This window comes from Cyclopterus lumpus, chromosome 23 (genome assembly GCF_009769545.1).
Source record: "Cyclopterus lumpus isolate fCycLum1 chromosome 23, fCycLum1.pri, whole genome shotgun sequence".
In the NCBI taxonomy this organism is placed as follows: domain Eukaryota; kingdom Metazoa; phylum Chordata; class Actinopteri; order Perciformes; family Cyclopteridae; genus Cyclopterus; species Cyclopterus lumpus.
The window spans coordinates 13,433,637-13,460,730 of record NC_046988.1 but is presented as its reverse complement, the minus strand read 5'-3'; the positions used below and the strand labels follow the sequence as shown (position 1 = coordinate 13,460,730).

At 41.7% G+C, this 27,094-nt stretch overlaps 1 protein-coding gene across 1 annotated transcript; it reads right to left on the bottom strand.

Moving 5' to 3' along the window:
* Positions 1–27,094, bottom strand: mybpc1 (myosin binding protein C1). The gene is made up of 34 exons (XM_034525784.1): positions 27,073–27,094; positions 23,545–23,571; positions 22,130–22,201; positions 20,661–20,867; positions 19,637–19,681; positions 18,131–18,172; positions 17,691–17,726; positions 16,922–17,032; positions 16,265–16,413; positions 16,059–16,176; positions 15,921–15,972; positions 15,263–15,319; positions 14,428–14,436; positions 12,585–12,751; positions 12,356–12,488; positions 10,604–10,612; positions 10,196–10,320; positions 9,755–9,860; positions 8,926–9,092; positions 8,660–8,825; positions 8,465–8,571; positions 8,243–8,379; positions 7,601–7,760; positions 7,423–7,527; positions 7,157–7,345; positions 6,502–6,636; positions 5,605–5,772; positions 5,421–5,509; positions 5,140–5,335; positions 4,682–4,821; positions 4,425–4,584; positions 3,880–4,016; positions 3,449–3,635; positions 1–95 (listed from the first exon to the last, which is right to left on the bottom strand). Exons 1-34 carry the CDS (start codon positions 27,092–27,094, stop codon positions 1–3), a joined length of 3,825 nt encoding a protein of 1,274 aa, XP_034381675.1.

The window sequence follows — 27,094 nt, the reverse complement described above, 5'->3', positions numbered from 1 at the left end:
TTACTTCTCATCATCGACAATCTTCTCGTTGATGTACTTGTCGATCAGGTGTAGGGGCACTCCGCGTTGCATGAGTTCGTAGAAGGTGAAGCCTCCTGAGGGACGAGAGGAAAAAATCTCCTTATAATATTCTTGGGGAGGGACGGAGGTGGAAGTGGAGAGTGAAAAAACAGAGAGAGAGATAGAAAGAGGAAGAGGAATGGAGAAGAGGAAGAAAAGAGCGAGAAGCTGACAGAACGAATAGAATGGAAAGACGAGAGGAGTTCAAACCACTCGATAAAAAGAGTGAGAGGAGGGAAGAGTGTTCGCAACGCACACTCAGAATCAGAAGCACAGTTGATGCCACTGAGATACAATGCAGGTCAAACGTCTTTGAAGGATTCCAGATTAATAATATAATCTTTAGTCGTCCACAATATGCAAACAGTGGTGGAAGTACTCAGATCCTTTATTTAGGTTAATTATCAAATCGCAGTGCAAATTTACTCTATGACAAGTAATAATGTATTAAACATTATACTTATTGGCAAATGTACTTAAAGTAGCAAACATTAAAAGGGAATCATTAAGAGTGGTATACTCAAATATATTATTATTGGATTATGATTCGAAATCATTTGGCGTATAAGTAACATTGTACTGTTGTGGCTAATTTAGGAGGAGCTAATTTGAACAAATTTAGAAGCTGTTGGATTTAAACTGACGTGTCGTCAGTTTAAATCCAACAGCTTCTAAATTTGTTCATATTTTAGAGGCTGATTACATGTTTTGTGTATAAAATCTTAATCTGCAGAGAGAGAAAACTACGAGCTGTCATACAAATGTTTTAGAGTTAAAAATAAAAAAGAATTAAGTGAATTTCTTTAATGAAAAATATTAATGGTTCACCCGCAACTATTTTAGAACATCTTCAGAAGTGTAAACCTTCTTAATGCAGCTGGTTAAGGAGCTACAATTCCAGTATATAATGTTTATAGTACATACATATAACATTTTATTGAATAAATCAGCATCATCCAGCAATTTGAGTCCGTATATTGGATAAGTATAGCTAGCTAAGATGAGCTAACTGTCTGTAGCTTCATATCTAATTGAGACATGAGAGTGGTTTCAATCCTCTTATCTTTCTGCAAAAAAGCTAATGAACATACGTCCTTAAACGTCAAATTATTCCTATAATTACTTGAGTAAATGTTACGTTCCACCACTGTGAGCTAAGGGATACAACAGGAACTGTAATACACAACTCATCGCTCAGGTCCAAACAGAACGTAGAAAATACCCGGTGTTAGTACGCTTTGTTTGGATCCTGCATGATTTAACGAACAGCAGAAGAAGAAAAAAAGATACGCAGACGTCATGTCAACATGATATAAAACTCATTCCCAGCTCAGGATTTCTTGGCAAAGGTTAGCAAGTTTGCAAAAATGTATTACTCACCTTGTCTTTGGCACAAAATAAATGAGAGGTAGTCTTTGAATTCATTCCATTACACACCAACGACTATGGCAATCAATTAAAAGATATTTAAAAAAAACAGGGGCCGTGAAAAAAATTTCAGCCAGCAAAGCAGAACTGGGGAATAATTTGGCAAAAGTTGTCATGCAAACCTTGTTTTCATTAATGCCCGATTTCTTTCTCTGGCACCTGCTTTCATGGGGGGAAGAAAAGCTGCCACAATCCCACCGACGGAGAAAAGCAAGGTTACACAAGCAGGCTGAAAGATGCATAATGAATGACATAAGCTTCATATGCCCAAACCATATGAAAGCTTACCTTATGTGAGAACATACATTCACACTTCTTGAGTTTGGACTGGGGGAGAGAGAAAAGAAGAGGGGTTAACAAAATGTTAACATGGAGTTATATGTGTGCACCAGGGAATACTGTTGAGTTATTACTGAGCTCTTTTATATGAGGAGTTAAACTGTGTGGCACAAAGAGGGCAGTGGGAATATGTGGAGAACAGTTTAAGGAAACACCAACAACACCATATGTCATGCCCACTGAGGTGTGACTGTGTGTTGAGGTGGTGTGTTGTGATGATGAACGAGATGACTGGATAGAGAACACGGGGGATAAACCTCTACATGTGGTGGTGGTGATGGAAATGTGTCACCAGATATTATGTGCACTGCACACACATGAACGGATTATTATCAAGTCATTATTCGTATGACTATTTAGTTGCAGTTGCACCAACTGTTCGTAAGTTCAAACCGGCAATTGGTAAGTGGAGAAAATTAAATCGGGTTGCACCGCACAAAGTAGTGTAAATTAATGTCACTTTGTCAGAAAGCTAATTGAGCTAACTGACAACGTTAGCTTGGTATTTCATTTTTTACAGTTTCAGTTTAGAGCAACAAAACAAAAAAACAGCTAATTTACAGACTTCTCTTTCCCAATGTTGTATTACAAGGTTTGGTGACTATGTAAACTACTTCAATGAACAGGGCCCCACCCCCCACTGATGAATAAATAAATAGAACAAATAGTTATTGCATAGAGATTAATGTCACTTTGTCAGAAAGCTAATTGAGCTAACTGACAACGTTAGCTTGGTATTTTTTAATTTTTTTTTTACCAGTTTAGAGCAAAGTTCTCTTTATACAGCAATGGTTTAGAGTCAAGAGTAAAATAGATAAAATAGTCAACACGTGTGAGCTGATACTTGATTTAGCAAAAGCGACATCTCAAATTACACTCGAAACTAAACGTATCCTTATAACTCTTGACGCACATATTTTGTCATATATGCATACGTATATAAATAAAGACTAACCTACATTTACTAATTATTGGCAGGTAAGTTTAACAAATGGTTTGGCCTCCCAACGCTGTTATTTTTTGCATTTACGTGACAGCTCGTGAGGCTACAGCGACTTCCTGTTTCCATAGTTCATTGCCCTGGATTGGACGGTGCTACAGATGTTTTCTAGCAACCAATTTATACATGACTAATGTCTATACTACTATATCTGAGACATTCCTTAAGTTCTAATGGTGCAACCCAATTAAGAAATCACCAGAAACTGGTTAAAAGTCACTAAGAACTTCAGAAGGATTTCCAAACAACCGTAGCCGTGAATTTATGAATAGCAGGTGCATCGCAATCCAGATACTTACATGTCCAGCGCCTATGTGGTTAGCCCTTTGGTAGACTGCAAACAAGGTTCAAACCCTACACTTCTCCAGTGGAGTGGGTTTCCCAAAGCCACCTTTGCGAACTCATACTAAGACAGTGACTATTTTGATTACCAAATTATTCTTCTGTTTCTCTATTTTTAGATCAAGAAAACAAGGTTCTTTTAGCAAAAGGCACAGGTATAGAGGCGGTAGAAATTAAAGAAATAAAACAAGAAAGGTGAAAGGCTTTGAGAAACCAGACTCAGATACAGATACGGTACCCAGTAAGGCCCGCTGAGCTCCCGTCCTGGTCCATACTGACCTTTGACCTCCAGCTTGCAGTCCACTTGGGCCTCTCCCAGGTCGTTGATGGCCTTGCAGGTGTACATACCGCCATCGTAGGGGCTGGGCTTCCTGATCTCTAGAGTACATACTCCCTGGTTGCTAAACATGCGGTAGCGCGGGTCGTCCAGGATGGCCATCTTGTTCTTCATCCAGATCACTTTGGCCTGCATTCAGAAAACAGAAACGTCAGCAAAAAATAACTGTACCCATCCACTCAAGATTAGAAATATAATAATGTCTTTAATATATATATATATATATATATATAAGAGAACCAGTGCTATAATACAACATGATCCTGAAGGACCGCAACTACTCCCCATCCCCCCAACTGCTTCCAATGCAACCCAACACTTTATTATACGCATTCAACTCGCCGCGCATGACTATTTCGGTTCCGCCACCTACCTTTGGGTTGGCCCGGACGCTGCAGTTGAGAGTAGCGTTGTAGCCGGCGATGGCGGACGTGTTGATCAGCGGCTGCGTGAACTTCGGCGCCTCCATGAAGTCGTGGTCGCTGTACTCGTGCGTTTTCAGCTGCATGCCTGTTGGGGGAAGGGTAAAGGAATGGGGTTGCGCATGATACTGTCGCTGAGCGGTATCATGTGGGAAATTCCCTAAGTGATGAGGAAAAGACAATATTTTTTGGGTTTATCATCGGCCGAGGCTACAACACCACTGTTAAAGGGCCTGTCAGTCGTAGTCCGAAACCCATGACATTTTAAAGTGAGGCTGTAAATCAATTCAGGCTCACTTTAAGGTGGAAAACATCACTGACAGTACCTTTCAGATAGCAGCTGTGAAAAGAATAGTCAGCAAATGAAAAGACAACAATTTCTGACACGTGAAATACATGTGATTCGTTCCAAAGGTTCTGACGTTTGGAAGCATTTTCCCCCATCAGAAGTGGTTAGTAACCGTTGACATTTGCCACTACGACAGTCGCTGCACACCTTCTTTGACGATGAGTGCGCTTTTCTTGGTTTGGGTGGCGGTGTCGCTCGGGCCGCACATGTTCTCCGCGAAGATCCTGAAGAAGTACTCGTTCCCCACCACCAGCTCCGTGATGGTGATGCAGCTGCGATGGTAGTGCTCAATGCACGTGTACCATTCCTGAGAAGCGGATTGAAGCGTGTAAATGGAAATATATTTACCACACGTCATTTGCAATTTCGGTTAAGTTTGTTTTGTAAAAAAACGGATCTCCGACCATTGTCTTCCTGTCTGCCTTTTGTATGGTGTAGCCTATTATCGGGGCGTTGCCGTTGTCTTTTGGAGGCGTCCAGACCAGAGCCACGTTTCCTCCCCAAACATCTTCAATGGTCACACACTGAGGAGGCCCGGGCAGGTCTAACAAAAGAGAAAAGATTTTGAGCAGACAGTTTGGTCTTGTTATTATCATCATGTTATTAAGTCGACCCTGCAATGTCAAATGTCTCTCTCTCTCTCTCTCTATGTATATATACAGTATATATAGATCTATATATATCTATGTCCTTCCCGGCAGCATACATCAATAATTATTATTATTAATTATGAGACAATGACGATGCAACAATAACAGTCGTAGTAGTTTAAAGTTTAGAAGTGCATAACGTCTCCTGACAATGAGATACAAATAAAGAGATTAAAAATGAACTAAATGTGATGCTGTTAGATGTCACTCACCTACGACCTGTATGTCCAGAATGGCCGTGTCCACGATGTTCTCCACCTGCACCGACATCTCGTACTTTCCGGAGTGGCTGCGTTCTGCTTTACGGATGAAGATGATGCTGTCGCAGTCTGTGTTGCGGATGCTGACGTGGATCGGGTCTATGGCATTGCCCTCTTTCAGCCAGGTGACCTTTGGCCTTGGTTTTCCCTGCACGCACACACACACACACACACCGTTTATGATTCTGCTCAGAGACCCAGCGGAGGTCGATCGATTGGGATGGTTGCCATACCATAAATGGCACGACGAGGTTGACCGCTTCTCCAACTCTACGAGTGTACGTCTGCTTCAAGTGTCGCGGGACGCGGATCTTGGGCGGCTCTGAGGAGGAAACATCGATATCGATGTTTGTTTTAATCAACTTTAAACAAAAGTTTGTGTTTCAAAACTCTGCACAGAAGTTTCCCGGAGCTCACCGATAACCTCTTTGACCATGACAGAGTGTTGGATGGTCCGTGGAGCGCTGGCTCCGGCAGCATTGATGGCTTTGACTCGAACTAAGATTTTACTTCCTGGAGTCAACCCGGTGATGGTGTACTTGGTCTTCTCCGTCAGCTGATCGTTGGAAACGATCCAATCATCAGCTGTGGGGAAAAATCAGTCCAAAAAAAAAAGAAGAAGAATATCTACTAAATTCTTTGTGTACAAACGATGTCAGGCCCCTAATAACTCATTCATTTGCACACGTGGGTCGTACCTGCAGTCACATTGTGAGAATGAAGCCCTTTTCGACCTGTGCACAACCGCTTCTATCATTTTATGTACGTACAAATGAGTTCAATGGGTATGAATGTCTTCCAGGAGAATTGTCCAAAAGTTAGTTATCATCTCAATATGTCAGTAAATGTCCCACTCTGCTTTATAATGGCTGGTTTTTAACTCGGACTTTGAGCGTGGTAGCGAGGAAACAGCTAAAAAAACGTGTTTTTCTTCAGACGTGGGCGGACCACACGTTGTACCAACGAGTTCATCCTGAGCGTCAAGGTTCTGAAAATGTAAACGTCTAAATGTTTGCCACTTCTGAAATCTAATTGCACACAGAGTCAATGATACCAGACAGAATAAATATGCAATAGAAAATGCTTTAAAAAAAAAATTCTTAATATAATGAAAAACCTGTAATTACCAGATGCATTACATTTCTTAAAACCTTCCAAATGGCTATGGAGCCTATATTCGGGGTGCAAAAGCTCTTTGTGATTCAGTGCCAACAGTTCAGATTGACGGTAAAAAGTTTCCCACAGTTTCTCTCATAATTGTCAACTTTTTTGTCTGGAACAGGCCAATATTGTAGATTTAAAAGGTTGCCTCACTTCCTTCTATGCAGTACTCCACTAAGTATCCGTCCAGACCGGCAGCCCCGATGGTTTCGGGAGGACGCCACTTTACGGTCACCGTGGTGTCGGTGACGTCGTCCACCACCAGCATGGTGGGCTCACTGGTCACAGCTGATGAGAGGAGAAGAACGGTTTTAGAGATCAGAGCAACGATCCAACTGCACGAGATCGGATACAAAAATTTAAAAAAGTCACGAAGTGGTGAGAACGGCGCCTCTCGCTCCGGCTGGTATGCTCTGAATCTGCACGTCAGATCTCATTAGTCTCTTTCCATCTATTCCTGTATTCTGAATCACATTTAACTCCTATTGAACCCTCTGACAGACATGATCTCCTAAACCTCTAATCCGCAGATGATTCGGCAGCCATTATAAAGACATATTTAATATCCCCTAAAGCTCCTGCATGTCCAGTGGAGGTCACTGTCAGAAACGCTCAGGGTGGTGGTTCTATCGGGAGGAACAGCTGCGTTGCCCAAGGGCAGATCACACATGCACCGCCGGGCCCCTACTTTGAGATTTCCCACATTACCATAAAACGGGTTGTTGGATAAACTGAAGCCTCTCGTAATACTTGGCAGTAACAGCTCAAAAACCGGCGTTTAAACTGTTGAGACATCTGGGCTACTCACCGAGGGGAGTAAAGGCTTTGGATGGTTCACTGGGCTTGGACACACCGATGGCGTTGACTGCAAAGATCCGCACCTCATACGGCACACCTTCAATCATCTTCTTGGGTTCAAACGCCGTTTCTTTGGTGAGGTCAAAGTTGAGTCTCATCCATCTGGAGCTCTGTTTCTTCTTTCTCTCGATGAAGTATCCTGTAGAGGAGAGTTTGTCATTTAACCCCCTACACATACATTTAAGCTGCGGCAATAAGCAAGGCGTGCTGTTTTACCTAGTATTGGTGAACCCCCATCGTATTTTGGCGGTTCCCATGCCATGGAGCACCAATCCCCGCCCACCACTGGGACCAAAGGAGCCTCTGGAGGGTCAGGGATGTCTGCAGAGAACACAGCGTCATGTAAAGGATTCAAGAAACTCACATGCAACGCTCTCGTCCTGTGATCACTTACCCACAACCTTGATTTTGATGTTGGCTGTGGCTTCGCCAGCCTCATTCTGCAGGACGATCTTGTAGTTGCCCGTGTCCTCCCGCTCCGTGACGTCGATTGTCAGGCTGGTCTGGTCGCCGTACGTTTCAGCGTGGACGCGATGGCCCGACTCAAGAATCACCTACCAAGGCAAACGAGACAGAAACATAATTACATTTCAGCCTATAATGTAAAAAAAAAAAGGCTGGGAATATTCTAGATTGTTGTTATTATCTACAAATCCAATGAAAATACATACAGTTTCATTACTTATTGTATAATTCATGATAACTTGTGTCTGTTTATCCAAAGCCTGCTATAACGTATTCCTCTTATAGAGCTCCAAACACCTAAATGTGCCTCTCTGTGCCACTGGGCGATATGTTCATTAAATACTGTAAACAAGGCCACTGTAGTTTATTCTGAGTCGATCCCATACACACCGTCCACTTAATGTGCATTACTCCGAGTCTTGAAATAGTCTGCATTAATGCACCGGAGGCCTGAATGCCATGTCAAAGTAAAAACAGAAGCCGGGAAGTACTTTGGTCTATTTTTAAAAGAAGAAAATAAGGCCAGCTGTTTGCTTTAAAGGAGTTTAACCCTAAATACATTGAAGCTCACCCTTTCGCCCTTCATCCACACCACCCTGGGTGCTGGTTCTCCACTGATGGGGATCTCCAAGCGAAGTTTGTTTCCGGCCACGATTGTCACCGTGTTTTCTGGGAAGTTCAAGCCTTCCAAGTGCACCCTCGGCGGATCTATAGACAATGTAATTCACGCCATTAAATAAAAAAGATGTTATGCTGCTTTTCAAGATATCAAATGGAGAAACCGGTTGCGTACCAATGATGTTAAGTTTGGCCGAGAGGCTCTGTGAATATCCCTCCGGAACAAAAGTGTAGTCTCCTGCATCGTGAAGGGTGCTGGCCGCGATTTCCAGACGATGAACCCTGGAAAAGCCGACACGACATCAGTCGGACGTTTTTCCGTAGAAATCGTGTTTTATTATCGAAGAGTTAAAAAAAATGGATCGCGTACCTATTTCTGTGTATGATGTTGATGCGGTCGTTGGGTTGGATCAGCTGTCCGTTCCTGTACCAGCGGCCGGCGACGTTGCCGGGTGAAATCTCGCATTGCAGCTTGATGGGCTGACCCAGCAGCACTTTTTCATCCTGCAGGTCCTGGAACACTTTCAGCGGTTTCACTGATTCAAAGTAGAATAGAGCACGTCGTCAATATTTAGGGTTATTTTTTGCAAAGACGCAGCAGACATTGTGAAAAAAAAGGCCCGGGATGCTACGTACGGTCGACCTGTACGTGAGCCTTAGACGTGCCGCCGGTGGCCATGATGGAGTACGACCCGGTGTCCTCCCTGGAGGCGTCATCTATCACCAAGAAGTGTTTTAATCCTTCGCACTTAACTCGGTATCTGGAGCGCACTCCCGTCGGGACCTCGACGCCGTTCTTCATCCTGAAGGAGGGAGAAGCGTTTTGAGACGAGCTCAATGAGCTCAACGCTGAGGGCCTCATTGTTACCCGAGTGTTACCTCGTGTTACATTGACACTTTATCTCGTGGGCTCACTGTTTCTCACAATTTTTTTTTACGGTATTTAACTTGGTACTAAATACAGTACGGGGAAAATAGAGAGAACTTGTGTTCATCGGCAGAATGATTTACTTGAAATAACAACAAGTAAATATTGATTCAGGATTCATTTGTTATTTGTGATACCGACATGAATAGCTGGATTGGGTATCAGTGACTTATTCACTTTAAGTCTATATTTAAATCTACATAACAATGTCAGCTGTTTGGAAGCTTTTGAGTAAACCTTTATCTATGTATATATTTGTTTCATTTTGTTTGACAAAGTCAAGCATGATGATACACATGCAGAGGGAGACATTATTTTGTATTTAACAATCTCAATCTGGGAGCACTGTTAGTGCTTATGTTCTTTAATGACTACATGACCCACAATGCACCCTGTCAGGAAGAAGGTGACGCTGCTGCTCAATCTACATGAGTTTTGTTGTTGTTAAAAAACACATTTAATATTTCCTTATCATCCTTTGTTCTGGCTGGCCACAGAGCAGTCTTTGAGATATAAAATCTTTAAAATGAGTCTCACCACTTGACTTGAGCGCCTTCTTCTGACACCTCGCACTCCAGCTCGATCCTCTCGTTCACCGTGGTCTTCACAGCCTCGATATCTTTAACTATCTTCACCGGCAACTCTGCGAGACAAGAGAGGAAAAACTATAAATATTTTACTCAGTTATACACTAATTGATCTGCAACATATCATATGATATATACAGTTATTTACTAGTTAAATAGATTTTTTTAGATTAGATTAGATTTTACTTTATTCATCAGCAGCAAAACATTTTTTTATACAAATATACAATACAATAAAATAAAATAAAATAGCAGGACATATTACATTTAAATAATACAGGAAATGAAAATGTACAAAATGTAAAAAATAAAAACGAGAGTAAAAATAATAATAATAATAACAATAATATATAATAATAATAATGAATAAGGGGGAACAGGTTCAAGGTACCTTTGACAAACAGCTCTGTTGAGCATTTCTCGTCTCCTGCAGCTACAGAATATGTTGCGTCATCATTCAAGGAGCAGTTGTTGATAACCATAATCCTTTGTGTGCCCTTATGCTCAAAAATATACCTAAAAAGAAAGTCCATTAGTCACATCACTGCTCACCAACACTGTGCACGAGTCAATACACCAGGGAATATGCAATATGAATGGATTGTATTACATGATCTTAAGTAAAAAAAGAAAGACAGAATCCCCCCAAAAAAATCATTCTTAAAATAAACAATCACAACATCGTTATTATACTCAGCATGCGTCAAAAGGGCACTTCACAAACCCATCAGTCAGGCTGGACAGAGGGGCGGGATCACACACGGAAAAAGGGAGAATCGACCAAAACTTCCTTACTTACTTCCTTTGACTTAAGGTCAGCGGTGGAGCCGGAATAGGGCCGGAGCACAGGAAGTGTACAGAAGGTGACAATGGCAGACAGGAAGGAGCGTCATGGTATGACACACAGATAGAAGTACAGACAAAGACAGAGAGACATCATGCTTGACGGGGGGGTGTGGTGGGTAAAATAGTGTCAAAAGAGAGAGAGAGAGAGTGAGCTTTTTATAGTGAAGTCTTCTGAACAGGGAGAACCTGGAGAGAATGCAACAGGAGACCAAAACCAGAAAACAGCAATAACCTCCCAGATGGCTTTAACTTGGCTTGGCTTTGATTGGAGGGTTCAGCGAATGAATGCGAGGTGAGGCATCGTGTTTATTTACTATCTACTCTGAAGTGCTATAAACAAACCCCATTAGTTGAAGAATCATTTCCCCCTCAATTAATATATACGTGTAGTCGTTATTATATATTTAAAGACATATAAGATAAAGAATGTTTAATGAATGCAAAAAAACATTAAGTTTTAGTGGATGATCTTAAAACATGCATTCAATTATTTTGGGCTAATTGGAGGAGTGAAAAAACAAAAAATATGATCATCTTTTAACTTAATTTTATTATATGAGTTCTTGTCATACAATATTAATTATAGCAGCTTTAAAAATTTAGCTTTTTATTCCTTTTTAAAGGGTTGTATAACATTAGATTTTTTCAAGAAGAAGTCTCACTCTGTCTAGTATTTTTAGACCCAAGACTTCCCATTTAATTGATAAATACACGTAAAATAATATCCACTACCGCCTTTTTCAGTCATAGTACATTTGAAACTACGGCTACATAATAATAGGATTGTTGTTGTTAACATTGCAATAGTAATGGCTTGATAAAGCACATTCTCTTTATTTAAATTGATTTACTATGTGATTTAACGTCGATTAAACTTGTTCAAAGCCAGACTTAGTTAAAGACCTGTAAAGGAGGAACAACCTTTTTCCTGTACGGAGGAGGACAAATACAATTAGTTCATGGCAACAGTTCATACACTTTATTTACACCCACATGTAGCTCTGGGGCCTAATATATATATATATATATATATATATAGAGAGAGAGAGAGAGAGATTATATATATATATATATATATACAAAGATATATATATATATATATATATATATATATATATATATATATATAGCCCTGTGAATTCATAATGTACCTAAAGCTACGTTCACACTGCAGGCAAGTGTCTTGAATCTCTTCTAGAATTATCTTCTCAATTCAGATTCAGACAAAGGTCATATTTATATTTACAGTCATGTTGGAATTTATTAAACTTTTTACAGTGAGTCTAGAGGTCGAGGTCCACAAACCCACGACATGTTGACTTCCGTACGACGTCTTTATTGTTTTGTTTTTTTAAATTGTCTTTAGCGCAGGCGGATCAGTACATAACGGAATGTTGGCCACATTTAAGAAATAATAAAAGCTGAAAAAAATCTTAAAATCTGAGCAATAAATTCAAATTGAGCATTTAGGCTTGCAGTGTGAACGCAGCCCAAAATGTGTGGAAGGTGCTGGAAGGTTACCCACAGAAATACTGTCTTAAAAACACATAAAAACCATTATGTGAAAACACATAATATCAGACAGAAGAAAAGGCGATGCTCTAAATAAAACGCATACAGACATGCGTTTTATTTGTGCCATGACGACGGGGAGAAGACACAGAAGAGAGGCCGGAGAGAAAAAAAATTCATGTTTGCGACATACTTGGGAGAGGGCCTGATCTCCTGCCCGTTCTTGTACCACTTCAGCTCCACCGTGGGGTCGGCCAGGTCCACCACCATGCGGATCTTCCCCCCTTTATCCGCCTGGTACGCCGGCTCCAGTTTCTTTGCAAAAGCTTTAACATTTAAAAAAAAAAAAAAGATGAAATAAATGTTATAAAAAAAGGAGTCGTTGAGATCCCAAATTCCCTTCTAACCAGACACTGATTCACCTTCGCTTTTCTTCTCCTCTCTCGGGATCTTCTTCATCCTCTTCAGCAGACCCCTCAGATCCGTGATGCCGTACATGAAGGCGATCTTCTCGTACTGATCCGGCCGGGCTTTCTTCAGGATCTCCCACACGTCCACCTCCGGGGTGTCATCTTGCTGTTTGGGCTCCCTGGCCGCACACGAAAGGGGAAATGGTGTGAGGGCGCGAGTCGCAGGCTGGCGTTTGCAACGTGTCCCGAGGAACGACTCGTGAAGCTCGAGAAACAGTTGTCGGATCCTCATTTAACTTGGTTCCTCGCTTCCTGACGTTTCTAGGTTTGCGTATATCCTATTCTGTTCCTCGGGACATGTCACACAAAGGGATGGGCGTGGCGAGCTGTCTATCATGTGCTTATCAGCACAAAACACCAAACACAGAGGCACCTCTCTAATTCAATAAGAAGTATCGGAAGATTAATTGTGTCTGCACAATATTATTCAGGATTAAATCTAAAGATCTACCCCTCTATCTTTTTTTAAAACCCCTTAATACAAAGAAATATCTCCTTTTGACCTCTCGTCACCTCTGTAAATTCACGGTTCTGAGTTTGTTTTTTTGACTTCCTGTTTAGGTCCTCAAAGTCCAAAATGTGATCTACGTATCCCAATGTTCTACATTGTGAATCTTCTGGGGGACTATCTCTCGTTCTGAGATCAGAGACTCAGTTAAATGCAATGGCCTATAAGAGTATTTCTAACATCTGTCATTCATGAGAACCAGAGAAGAAAAATCCCACACTCAGCGACATACAAGTCCACTCGATTTCCTTGTTGTTCAACTATTTTAAAGATTTAGGTTTTGCCCGTTGAATCCACAATAATTATTGTAAAAAGGCTTCTTGCATGCATTGAGAAATATTAAATGGGATATGGAATTATGGAGGAAATTTGAGTTGGGATCTTTTAGTTCGGATACAAGACTTAAAAGAGCAAGTGTGAGATATTTTTTATCAGGGTTGAATGATTCAATTAGCACACAAAAGCACACGCGGATCAATAGAGGAGAGCTTTTTGTTTGTCATCCAACTCATTGAACCGCCGATCGCTTTTGTTTGTAATCACGTGATATGCAGCGTGCACGGATATCGGGGATATCGGGGGGAAACCTGCGACAAAGACTTTAAACGCAGATTTTTTTTAAACGTCTTTCACGTTGCTCTCGTGAAACCGGCCCATCCCTTTGTTTTCCTTGTTGGTTTGAGTGTTCACTCCAGAGACTGTTAAGATGTTAGATGTGTGTGAGATCCTCGTTAGTAACCACGCCGCGAGTGGACTCATTAGTGTACGTAAAGAACATTCAGTCAGCCCTTTCTTTCGTCGACATTTTCCCAAATGTCCGAAAGATCGGAGGTGAATAGCGTCAGGTATCATTCCATTCTATGTTTGTACCTCTCATCCGTTTATTTTCAGGCAATTGTGAAGAAAGCTGAAATAAACATGGTCGGTAAATCTCTCCACATCTCTCTATATAAGTTGAAATACAAAAAAACAACGACAATGTAGCGATAACACTATTTTACAGCGTCATTTCACCGTGGCCCCACGAGCACATCAATAATGATGGGAAAACGGTCGCCCTCTGCCTCGCGAAGGTGGCGTTGGTCAGTTCCATCATTACTGATGGCTGACGGGGCGGTTGGGAATGCTGCCTTCAAATGAAGTGTTACCGTACTACAGGAGGCCAACACTCTTGCTCGTCCAATTCCTAGAGCTACAAGTCATGCTGGGGACTCTACGGGATTACAGTACTCACCCGCAGTAAGGTCTAAGCGTTTTAAAACCTATACGATTTTTCTGTCTACTAACCTTTGATTTCTGAATATGTAGGGGGAGAAGAGAGAGACAAGCCCAAAGTAAATGTATAATTCCCCCCCGGTGAACTGCGTCACCGCCGCCTTCAGGAACCATTTGTACTCACACGTAAACGTTGCACTTTATCATCTGAGAAATGCATCGTGGTGTTTATTCTGAGCCACCAGTGTGGCTTTAGCAAACCAGAGGTTTTCAACCTGGGGGGGCACCTCACAAAAATCTGCACCCCCCCCCCCCCGACTAAGTCCTACAACACATATTAGACGCATAGACTAAGAGTGACGTTAAGGGATATCATTATCTCAACAGTTAAATGTCCATAATTCAGCTTAGAAATCATACAATAAAGACGCTCCTTATAACTCCAGAATTTGATTAAGAGTCAAAATAATCTACATTTTCTTTAGTGTCAAAATAATCCAGTTATATTTTCATGTGCATTCATGAGACTATTGCCAAACAGGAACTCATTGCTAATACAGAATCATTTTAATGGCGCCATGTTGCCTAAAATGTGAACAAATATAGGCTAAAAACAACCAAACTTTTCCCTATTAACTGAGATCATGCATGATTGTCTCTCAAGTAGACGAAAGAAAAAGAATAATAAGATGACTGACGTAAATCTTCTGGAGATTAACTTTTTTCATGTTGCACTATCAATATTTTTTCTTGCCATTAAACGTGCCCACAGTGCCTGGACTTTGAAAACCCCTGGTAAAGCATAATGTGCCATCTGAAGAAATGTACGCGCCACTTATACAGCGGCCCAATAAAAAGTAGAAAATACTGAAAAGGACAAAGTCTGGGTCCGGACTGGATTCCTCACCTATGTTTAAGGAGACCACTAAAGTCAAGCTCCCCTGCATCCTCTTGTCCTTCACTGCTGTTGTTAACAAGGAGAGATTAATACAGATCAGAGTTGAAACAGTTACAGCAACTATCAAACAATGCTAAAAGAGCAACATAAAGCAAAGTCTCAATCGATGCGTTAGCGCCAAGCTAACGCATCGATTAATGCTTACACTAAAACACTTGATTTCTGGATGAAAGCTTGAAACAAGGTGCTTGGTGTAAGGCATTTTTAAGAGTGGTCCCAAGCAATATTGCCCCAGTGTTGCAACATTGTACAACTGGGATGCTTTGCATTGCTTTCCAGACACATTGTTTGGAGGGAGATTTTAAAAGCAAGGGTTGGCCTTCAATTGCACATTGAGTTGGCAGGTTGAGTTGTAATTGCCTTTGAGAAAAGGTTATTGACATTATTACAACCGCCTTGTCAAACTTAAAATGTGGTACAATAATATTACTAGAAGTTGAAATGTGTGTTGCACTTGTTCTTCACATTTCAGCATAATTTATTAGTATTAATCCTATTTTGTTTGCAATAAATACCTTGGTTTGTTCAGTTGAATTGAAAAAAAGAAAAAAATACTGTACTGACATACTGAATTCATAACGGCCGCTGTTGACAGTTCTTTCGTTACCTTCTTTTGAAAGCTGATCGAATATCAATATTCTGTGAGCCCTGTTCAGCTTCTGTAAGAAAGTGACAACACATAATGCTCGGCTGTATTTTGTGAACACATCAGAATGTAGTAATGCTCCTCGACGCCTTGACACACCTTTAACTTCCAAGTCAAAGGAACAGCTGTCAAACTTGTCCTTGTAGGTGACTTCACACCTGTAGTTTCCAGCGTAGTTGTCTTTGGCCTTGATGATGTGCATCTCAAATGTGTGCATCTGCCGGGGAGTGATATACAAGAATTGGTTTACCGGCGCTATGCTGTGAGGCGGCGCTCACGTAGGAGCCGGCAAAGGCGAACGGTACCTTGGTCAACCGGTCGAAGGTTTCTTTCAGCTGTAAGTGCTTTCCTGTCTTGCTAGCCAGATCCATCCATTTGCCTTTAAACCACTTGACTGTGGGTTTGCGGAGGAGATCTTTGGCCTCCACCTTGGCGACAAAGGTGATGTCTCCACCTTTAGTCGCAGGAAAAAAAAAGGTCCAACAATCCAATCGATAAACCATAAATGTCCCACTGAAAGTTTAATAAAACATAAAACTATGAGGGCCCTACGCTGTCATAATACATCTTTATTGTGACATTTATTTAGAAATGTTGATGCCGAGGCTAGTGGCCCTCTGGGAAGTATAGTTCAATATTTTATGCAATGTGTGTTTTTTTGCAGAGATCAAATCTCATGGCTGTCCTTTTTTATGATGATAATGGTAGAAGATAGAGCCGGTAGCCGGTTAACTTAGCTTAGCATAAAGACTGTAAACAAAGAGAAAATGGTTACAAGATATGCATTTATGTCTTGCTTGATATTTAATCAGAAGGTATGACAGTGGCATTGGTCTTGCCATCTAAGTCTTGGCAAGAAAGCAAATAAGCGAAGTTCTCAAAGTGAGTAACTATTTCTTTAAGGCGTAGAGAAATCAATGTATCACCCTCGTACCAATCTTGTTACCTCTTCTCATACTCACCCACAGGGATGACAGCACTCTGGGGACTCTCTACCATCAGGGTGGACTGTGGTGGGCTGTCAATGGGCTTGTCCAGTTCTTCTGGTGCCTGGCCATCTCCCAGTGACCACACTGGTCGGTCAGGAGAAACACATGCATGACAACAATGCTCGCCAACATCATTGTGCAAGGAAAAATGAAAGCAGTACAGTTCCAGGGATTCATAGACCCACCTTTCACTTTTGATCTGAAAGTTTTAGTCTTACCAGAGGAGAGTTACACAGACAGACAGACATATTTTCTCACTTTCAGCCATCACTTGTCATTCAAAATGTAAGCTCTTTGCAACATGGAAAGCATGAAACAGACAATATGAAACGCAGAAAGGGTGTCCGATAAGCATAACTGGCCACATTTAAGGGACATTTTCAGCTAAATATGAAAGATGTTGTAACATCTTCCTGACGCTGCAGTCTTCTCTGTAATGGGAGTAATGGTCTGAATATGTAAGTTATGTAAGTTCACCATTGACAAAAGCCCCATCGTGTCTCACATGCAGTGAGGGCACACAAACGTTTTGGGGTATGACATTTCAGGAAAACAATCGTTTTCATGTTGCACAGACGATAGTTCGGACACATTAACCTGGTTTATGCTAAACTGCTAGCAAGCTTCCCTTTGACCAGCTGTGACGGAAAAAAGGAAAATGGTTGAGGCACAATCTCAAGTTCGTGATGCCGATCTTCCTCTTGGAGTGTATGAAATTTCCATTTGGCTAACACTTTATTACCTGAGTCTTTTCTCCCCATGGCTGGCACGCTATCATCTAAACAAAGACAGAGAGACATTTACAGCATATTGTAAGGAATATTACTGTAAAGTTCACTGAAGCAAGCACACACTCATCAAAAGAAAAACCAAAAAGCAATTACAGATTTGCAAGCAAAAAAAAAATCTTATTATATGACCAGAATTCAAAACAAAACATGATCATGAAACACACCAGAAGTCAAATTATAAAAAAGAATGTGTATGTTAAAATGTTAGCGGAGAAACTTTGACTATGTTCACTTTCTTATATTGAAAAGCTTACTTTCAGACACACAAGATGTCCAAAAATAAACATGTCTCGAACATTTATCCTTCGTTCAGACAGTGGGTAATCTGATTTGGAGTCGGCTACTGGTTTCAGAGGCACTAAAATAGTGGTATTTAACAGAGGGATCTTACTAGGCAGCTCAATTGAGAGTTTCTTTGGTGAATTGGCATCCTCTGTGAAAAAAAGCACAGTCATGATTAATTAAATGAATGAGGATAAACTCATCTATTGTAGACGGTTTGATGAATATTGTGTCTAACCAGCAGCTGAATGTTTTCCATTAAAAAGCTCTGAGAAGCAACTGTGTGCTTTTTCACTTGGAAGTTAACTCAATCACATATCCCTCATCCTTGAAGCCTTTTGTCTTGTCAAATTAAAATAAACCTTTGGGAGTACTCACAATAACACAGTGAGAAAATACGAGATGGCCAAACCAAACAGAACTGCATATTTCATCAGAAGTTGTTTTTATTTAGTATGTTTTGGATTTACAAGACAAAACAAATGTGATTTATAGTGGTTAATTTCCCCACCACACAGCAGCATCATCAAGCTTTAATGTTTAACATCCAGAATATTCTCTGAGTCCCAGCTGGTGACATAAACTATAAGTAAAATATAGATAGACATGATCATTTAGAATACTTGTTGGTAGATGAACTTATTTGCCGTCTTACCAATGTTTGTAGGTTAAGTAAAGTTACAATGGTACCACAGTATCAAGCCTAGCTTAGCGTGAAGACTAACGTTAGCTAGCTAACGGGAAACGCAGAGGGAAAGTTAGCGTAACTCCCTCAAAGGTGCCATTTCCCAACTCTAAGTCGTCTTATTTAAAATGAATGTGTGTGTGTTTAGTAGTCAATGGACGACATGACAACTTCCCAAAAGTGAAGGTCAATTCCCAGAAAAGTTTAAAACGTAACATTAGCTATTTGTTAGCATGATCTATTTTCCCAGCAAAAAACCAGAGCTCAATTCAATGATAGGCTGTAAATTTGGATTTTAATTCAGAAAGTTGCACAATATTTATAACAAAAAAAATTATAGCAATGTTCTGGAACATATTAAAAAGTTCCCTGTACTGTTGAATGTGCATGTGTACTGATTTACACATTTAGCGACCCTCTATGTATTTTGTATGTATGAAATATACATGTCAAAATATAATTTCCACATCTATACCTTTATTCCAGATGAGTAAATAAAGGTTGATATGCTTGTAGGATTATTTTGCATGTAAAAAAAATCACACATTTACTTAATGTATGTCTTTGCACGGACAAACATCGGAATATTTACAGATTTTATATGAAAATCTGAACAAAAACATGTATTGTTGCATAGATTTGAGCCAATGTCTTTTTGTAATTTATTATTAAAACATTACCTGCAAAGCTATAAAGCACATCACACACCAGAAAACAAATTGTTGGATGTTTTAAACTTAATTTAGCTATTATTAGATTGCCACAACATAGTGGACCAACTAACAAACTAATAACTTATGACTCCAAAGAAAGTACTCATGAGGTGATAGGAGTTGACCTGAGCCTGAGTTAAGGTGATTGCAACTGTCCTCAAAGGGTGAGGTGAGGAGGTATAAATTAGGAAGTAGTAAGGGCTGTTAGGGTACCAACCTGCTTGGGTTGTTGGGGATGGGGTAGTGGTTGCAGCATCATCATCTGCAATAAAGGTGTGATTGACAAATAGACCCACCTATCAAAAAGCTCCATATCCATCACTAGCAGGCCAAAAAGACACAAGACTGGCAGGCCAACAAGATTCTGAACGGAGCATGACATGCAGCTCTTGGACAGGAAGAAGGAGACCAAAATATAAACTGATGGTTTCGACCCTAACTACAAACCTTTCAAGTGGCCAAAACTAAAGCACAAGCTCTCTTTCACTGTGGAGTGCAGAAAAACAACACGGAAAAACGTCAACCTTAAAGCAGCAGATGCAACCCCATATTTGCAAAAAAAATAAATAAAAATGCCGCAAACCAAGCCAACAAAAGCACAAATATTCTGTGTAAGTTCAAGGAATCTCATTTTTTTCATCTGAGCTGCATTTCCCCTCTCAAAATCAATTAATTCCAACTTACCTGTAGATACTACATAATCAAAACCAGCCGGCAGGTTGGTATTGAACGCTATATATAGGGTGTTTGTTCTGCCTGTAAATTCATGTTTCCGGATTATATAAGAGCGTTTCATGACTCACCTTATACACATTTGCATCACCTTCAGTTTGCCATCTTAGGTACTTAATCAAGTCCTTATTTATTAGTATACATTAGTTCCTATTACTTTAAAACTCAAGACGCTGCACCGAGATGCAAGTATATATATATTTTATTTCTTTGATGTCTGCATGCATTAAAAGCCATGTAGGAATTAGAGCACTCTTTTAAAAGCAAATTATAAATTGATCCAACCAAGTGAAGTCCAATGCTTTCTGGGAAGTAAAGGTATCACCTTTCAACTGAGAGTAAATCTAGGTTGAGGATCACTTTGCCATGCTGCTGAACCATGTAGTGGGCAACTGAAATGACTAGTCGGACTTTCGGGACTCTTTTGCATTTTCAGTAAAAGAGCCAGAGGGTTACCCATGCATTTGAGAGAGAAATGGGAATCATTCAACTTTAAAAGTAATACTTACCAGTTGGTGGGGGGGAGCAAGGGCCCTCTTCTTTTACAGTAGAGTTACCGGACTCTGCTTGCTCTTTTACCCCAACCCCACCAGGCTGTGGTTGGTTTGAGCCATTCTCTGTGGGGTTCGACTCCTGAGCCTGTAATGGCTCAGGCTCTGTGGCCTCTGGTTTCTTCCCATCAGTCTCTACTGGCTCTTTCCCCTCTGCTACCGCTTCTGTACAGCAGACAAAGCGCCAAGCAAGCGTTTGGCACAACCACCGGTAGCCTTGCAAAATAATGCTTGCTCAAACAAGGTGGGTATAAATAGCTAATGACCAGATAGACACAATCTTAATTGGTGACGTTTGAATATTGAAGGTAGATTTTACATCCATTCTGGTGGCTCTGTGAGGTTTAGACACACAGCTGCTCCTTGAGTTAAATGCTAACGCCAGGCCGCTCACATGCAGATGTTCAGATGGTATATTTTGCACGGTGTGCTGAGCATGTTAGCATGTTGACGCTAATTGGCACCAACGTACAGCTGATGGGAAACTCGTTGGTATTATTGGTCATAAATCAAAGATTTTACCTTATATTGGCACAAGAGGAAAGATCAGAGGATCTCATTCTCTTTGCATCATGAATGTTTGCACAACATTTTATTAAAATCTATCCAATAGTTGTTGAAATATTTCAGTCTGGACCAACATGTTGGACCAACATGGTGGACGGACCGACTCACATCGCCTCCCACAGAGCCATTCTGCTAATATGGCTGAAAAAAACAACCCAAATCAATCATTCAAATTCAACTAAATCAATTAACATTGTCCAACATATATATATATATATATATATATATATATATATATATATATATATATATATATATATATGTATATATATATATATATTAATAACGCACAAAAATGATTGTGTCTCCTGTTAAAATCAGCTGCACCAGAGGAGCAACTATCTGGTCATCGCATATCTTATACTGTAAAGTGATCAAGAAAGGAGTGATTTACTGACAGTATTGATGTGAGGATCTGATTGCTTGTGTTATATTTAGACAGCTGGCCTTTGACCAGCGTCACCAGAAATCAAATGTCTCCAATCCCTCTCTCCCTCCTTTGTTGATAACTCGGTATGTCACACAGTTGCACCAATTCAAAAACAGCCACAGCACGAGTTGCAGTGTCAACACCAAAGCGTCGAGGCAAATGCAGGTAGAGCAGTGCGTGCGCGTGGATACGTGCACAGGGAGCGCGGCGGTGGTCTTACGGCTAACCCAATCGACTTATATATATATAAATATATATATAAACATACCTACGCAAGAAAAGTGCAGTTTCAGGCCTCTCAGAGTGAATTAATCGAAGAAAAAAAAAAACGTGATCGCACACACCAAACGAAAAAAAACACGTGATGTGAATGTGATGTGCAAAAGAACTCTGGAGGGGGGGGGGGCAGTAGGGTGTCAGGTTTACCCACCTGGGGGTGGAGAAATCTCCAGGGAAATCTCAGGTAGGGGCAGGGCACCGTTACTGTCTGGGGCAACACTTTCTGAGCATGTGACAAATATAGTGGTGGATGGAACAGCTGCTTTTTATGAGCACAAAAGCTTCAGCATCTGCAATGCCTCTCTCAGTCAAACATACACACCAAAACAAACACATAAAAAACACACATAGGTGTACCAACTCACATTTACACAAATCACCACTTAATCGCAATAAATCACATTTCTTTTCTCAACATTCTCACACAGGAAAACAACAAATTGTGATACCCTTTTCCTGCTTGTAAATATAGAAAAGGTGCTGTTCATTTCAGGATTAGGATTATCCTGCAAATGTGAGGTTCACAATTGAAATCACGTTAAAACACAGAATGATACTTTATACCTCCATCGACCACAACACCCATTGGAAGTGGCATGCATCATCAGGTAGCATTTATATACATTTTATAACTGTTTTCATAATCTATTTGAGACAAGGCCGGCATGTATTGGCGAGAAAAGGATTGCACTAAAAAAAAAAAAGGTCTCTTCGGATAATGAAATGCACATAAAGCCGACATGTATATGTTCATGTGTTGTTACACATGTTGTGACCTGTGTTTGGCCATAAACCAGTGTTACAGCAGTGGGATTTCTTCAGTAACATGTTTGCCTAATGAATGACGTCACAGTTACTAATCCCAGTAATGCTCGGGTCAGCTCGTTCTCCTTATCAGGAGTTTGATGGAGGGATATGATCAATTTGATCTGATCCCGGACATGTTAGCTTGGTGACTCCAAAGATGTCCACGCAGTGTCTTTTTAGCCGGTTTTGGATTCACAAATGCAACTTTTTTTGTGTTTTAGCGAAGATTTGACTGACAATCTTAAATAACGTATTATTTCACAAATCCATTGGAGCCTCAAGATGCTGCGGCTCCAAGGTCAAACCTCAGCGGCGGGCAAAAAGCCAGTTGCATGCCGGCACCTTGCTCACATGGGGTGGCCGGGGGACGGCAGCTGAATCAACAGAGAGGGATCAGCGGGCTGACGCGTGGAATGTCAGACAGCTTGGTCGTTCACCTCAGATCGCTCTGGAGCAGCGTGTCCTTACTGCCGACTATTGGCTGCACATTTACACTCCTATGCGACTGTGTTTGCACATTCAGGCTAATTTCCGAGCTTCGCTTATTACGCTACGCGTGTAGATGTGGGACATCTTGGTGCAAACGAAGGTCGGTGTTTAATGTGTGTACACAGAGGTGTTCTCTTGGTTTCCCGTTTCTTCTACCCTTCTTTTGATAAATGCACGTCTGTTGTTGTGCATACTGTACTTTGTGCAGCTACAATCTGCTACACTGTGAGGGGACACGGGGAGATTAGGTGTCTATCGCCGTCCACTCACCTGCTGGCTGGCCGTTTGGCATCTCGTCTGAAAGAAAAAAGCAAGAAAAAACGAAACACATCACTGTCAAACGTGATAACGAGATGTCTCGCTGCGTGACTTAATCACTTAGGAATGTCTCTCCGTTGGCGCACATTGACTTATTTTATTGATACGCATTCACCGCCGAGCCGAATCATCCTCCTCCCGGATGACTGGCTCCACATGCTTCGACACCACGTTGTCTTAACTGATTATGAAAGAGGCCCACATGACACCTCGTTTGTTTGCCCTCTGCCTCGTCCGGACTTATGAAACTAATGGTGTGGGGGGTAGCGACAAAAACATGTTTGGATAGTAGGTTCAAAACCTGTAACAGGACTCAATGCGAGGCCAAATCAGAGGATCCATACATGCTCGGCATGCATCTCTTTGTTTATAGTGGGTTAGTGGAGCACAGAGCCACCAGAGGTTCTCCAGTACCGGCTTGTTCTCATGCACATGGCGTCAAATACCGATGCTTTGTCACGCCCCTCGGCGTCTGATGTCAACGCACAATGGCTCCCTGAAAGCGTCTGCATGAGACTCACCGGAGCTTTTCAAGTAACTACAAACCCATCGGCATCGTTATTGGACGGTCAGAAAAATCACACTCTGGGAATGTGATGATGCACAAACGCAGGACTTTCAACCAGAAGACTAGTGTTTCAGGTCCCAAGGCAATGTTGAGTTCATTTGTAACTTATGTTACGTAGCCAAAAATCAAAAATCAAGCTAAATGAGCTCAGTACACGGTTGTCAAAACGAGAGGAGGACCTCAGAGACTCGCTCGACTACTCAGGATCACTGAGGTGAGGCATCCATCCGAGGTGAGCAAACGTTTGGTAATTATTTTGTATGTCCAGGCCGAAAGGATCTTAAGGCACATTTCCAAAAAACAGAAAGGAATGAAATTGAAATAATCAAACCCATTATCCTTGACATTATGTGTCCCACTTTATCCCCCAAAAAACTCTGGACAATACCAGTTTATTAAATAACAAATCCAAAAATCTTTTGGATAAAAACTTAAATCTTATGCTTTAAAAAAAACCTTCATAGGCAGTCTCAGTTTCTCACTCGCAGCTGTTTGCACCCAGTCCATGAACACTGTAACCCAACCCCATATTCATGTATGTCCACTGACTATGCACCATTTTTAACATTTTCCTCCCATATTATCATTATTATTAGCGTCTAGTATCGTTGCCACTGGTAACGATTCCCTCTGAGCATTCCTTGTCAAAATTAGCCGCGCTCCCCCCCCCACCTCACTTCAAAACAATGCATCGCTGGCCAGCGGGCCACAATCCTGCAGGGTCGCATCACGCACCCGAGAATGGGGCCTCGCTCTCTGTCTCGTCTCCATTGGGATAATGAGAGCGGAGAAAGGTTTTTGTTTCACCTCTGAGGACTCCCAGTGCAGCTGACATGGGCTGCAGGTATTTGCAGCTGTTGCCCCTGCTGGCGTGCAGACAGAAGGGCTCATGCAGACTGTCGGCAGCTTCGTTTCTCCAAATAATGACCTTTGTTGCTTTAATACACTAACATTAATTATACTGTTTACCCTCGCTGTGGTTGTGGGGTTTACTGTAACACCGGTTGGACAAGAGGAGCTTCTTTGAAACTTAAGAAAGACTTAAGAGACGAGCACTGTACAAGAAGTCCCAAGAGATCAATTAGCTACTGACAGGCTTTCCCTCCGTATCTTAGCATGGGTTGGTGGTGCTATGTAACACAAAGCACGGTAAAGACAGAGCCCAGGGAGAGTGATGAACCGCAGGGACAGTAAATATCTTGAGGTGAAGACAAGGGCTTGTTCAGGACTGAAACCCTGAAGTGAGTGGCAGCCGAGGAGTCGTAAGGCCTCTGGGGTCAGAAGTTTAATGGGGAGGTGTCTGACCTCTGAGCGATCCAACCTGAACCGAAGGGGGGCAGGGCGATGTCTGTTTTGGTGCGTGGCACAGGAAGGGGAGGAGGGGTTTTGGCGGCTGTGGAGGGGAGATGGCAGGGAACAAGGGACGGGGATTAAAAGTGCGCTCATTCTGAACTATTCCAGGGACAAGAATCCTGGTCCCGAGAGATCTGCGGGTGACCCAGCCAGTCCGTCATCTCTGGTTTGGACTTTTTGAAGGGGTGTCTAAAACAACAGCGCTGGCCTCCTCCTCTTCAGCTGTTCAGACTCATTTAAAGAACAATACTTTTCTACTCTCATTTATCTGCTGCTCTTGGCTATGCAGCTATTTATGGGTAGTATTTGTGGCCGACTGGAATCTGCTGCCTCTATTTCCCCTCAGCTTTGTCTCTGAGGGGGATCAGGGATGTTTATGGCTGTGGATGAACATTGTGGGGACAACTGTCCACAGTACAATGGTGCGTCAAGATGAAGGCCAAGTTGAGCTTCACATTATTTCAGGATCTTGGCTTCCTCTGGCTGTTGGGAACGTCCTCTCATTCTTTCCCCAATAAGACACCAGGATAAGATTTAGATGTGAGATTCTGGCGCTTGCAGCTGATTCTTAAGAGTTGTAATCTCCCCAAATGTGCCAATGCCAGTAAAATATGAACCCAATGCCCACTGTCCAAAAGGCAGTTCAAGCCAATTGAATTTATATAGCACAAAATCACAGGTGTTACAATCTATACTGAATAGAAACACCCTCTATCCATTTGGTTCTGATAAAGAAAAACTTAAACACGGGAAAAACAAAGGTAGCAACTTCAGAAAGAGCAACAGAAGAAGGATCCCTCTTTCAGGAGTTAGTGTCTATGTGCAAATAATACCTGAGGTGTCAGAAACAACCTCAGACAGATCATCGCCCCCCCGGGAGGATAACAAGTTTATTAAGAACGTGTATCATCTCTCATCAGGAAGGCTTCCAAAGATCCAAACGAAATGTCCCATTCCCTCTACATGGGCATGTCTGGGTCCGTGGCGGACCCCCAAAAGAGCCGGGCTAATGGGGGAGGGTGGGAGTAATACCATATGGTAATGACGGACAAGAGGGGATTTAAAAGGAATGTTGATGGACATCATGGTGCAGATGAGTGGCGTTGTGGTGTGCGAGAGAGCGGACGGGAGAAAGACAAACACAATCGGGTTATTATTCATCCTCATACAGCCCGGCACTCGCTCCAGTTGCATCATCCTTCACAGGTCCCTGCTCGCGTCAGGCACCGGCGCTCATTGACATTCCCACGCTGCGCTTCATCACCGGGTCTTTCTCCGGCTGGATCACACAGAGCGAGCCGGTAGGACCGCCGATAGAAACCTCAACTCTCCTCTTGTTCCCCGCGACGGTAGAAACGTGCATGCATCAGTAATACAACAACCACTGTCAAAGTCACTTTGAGGATTCCTATGAAAGTGATGGAGTCACCTAACTTCCCTTCAACAATGACAGTAGATACAAAACAAGCAAATCATAAAAAAACGTGTGTGTTTTTGCTGTCACATGAACTAAAACCTGCAGAAGGCTTATTTTAGATGCTGGAGGCAACAACTCCTACCTTTCTTTGTGGGCTCTGGCAT

Excerpts from the sequence above, each read along its gene's own strand:
- mybpc1 (XM_034525784.1), bottom strand. The coding sequence starts at position 27,094 with ATGCCAGAGCCCACAAAGAAAG. Across the intron at positions 20,868-22,129 it reads GGAGATTTCTCCACCCCCAG|AAGCGGTAGCAGAGGGGAAA; the intron begins GTGGGTAAACCT and ends TCTGCTGTACAG. Across the intron at positions 96-3,448 it reads CTGCAAGCTGGAGGTCAAAG|GAGGCTTCACCTTCTACGAA; the intron begins GTCAGTATGGAC and ends CTCGTCCCTCAG.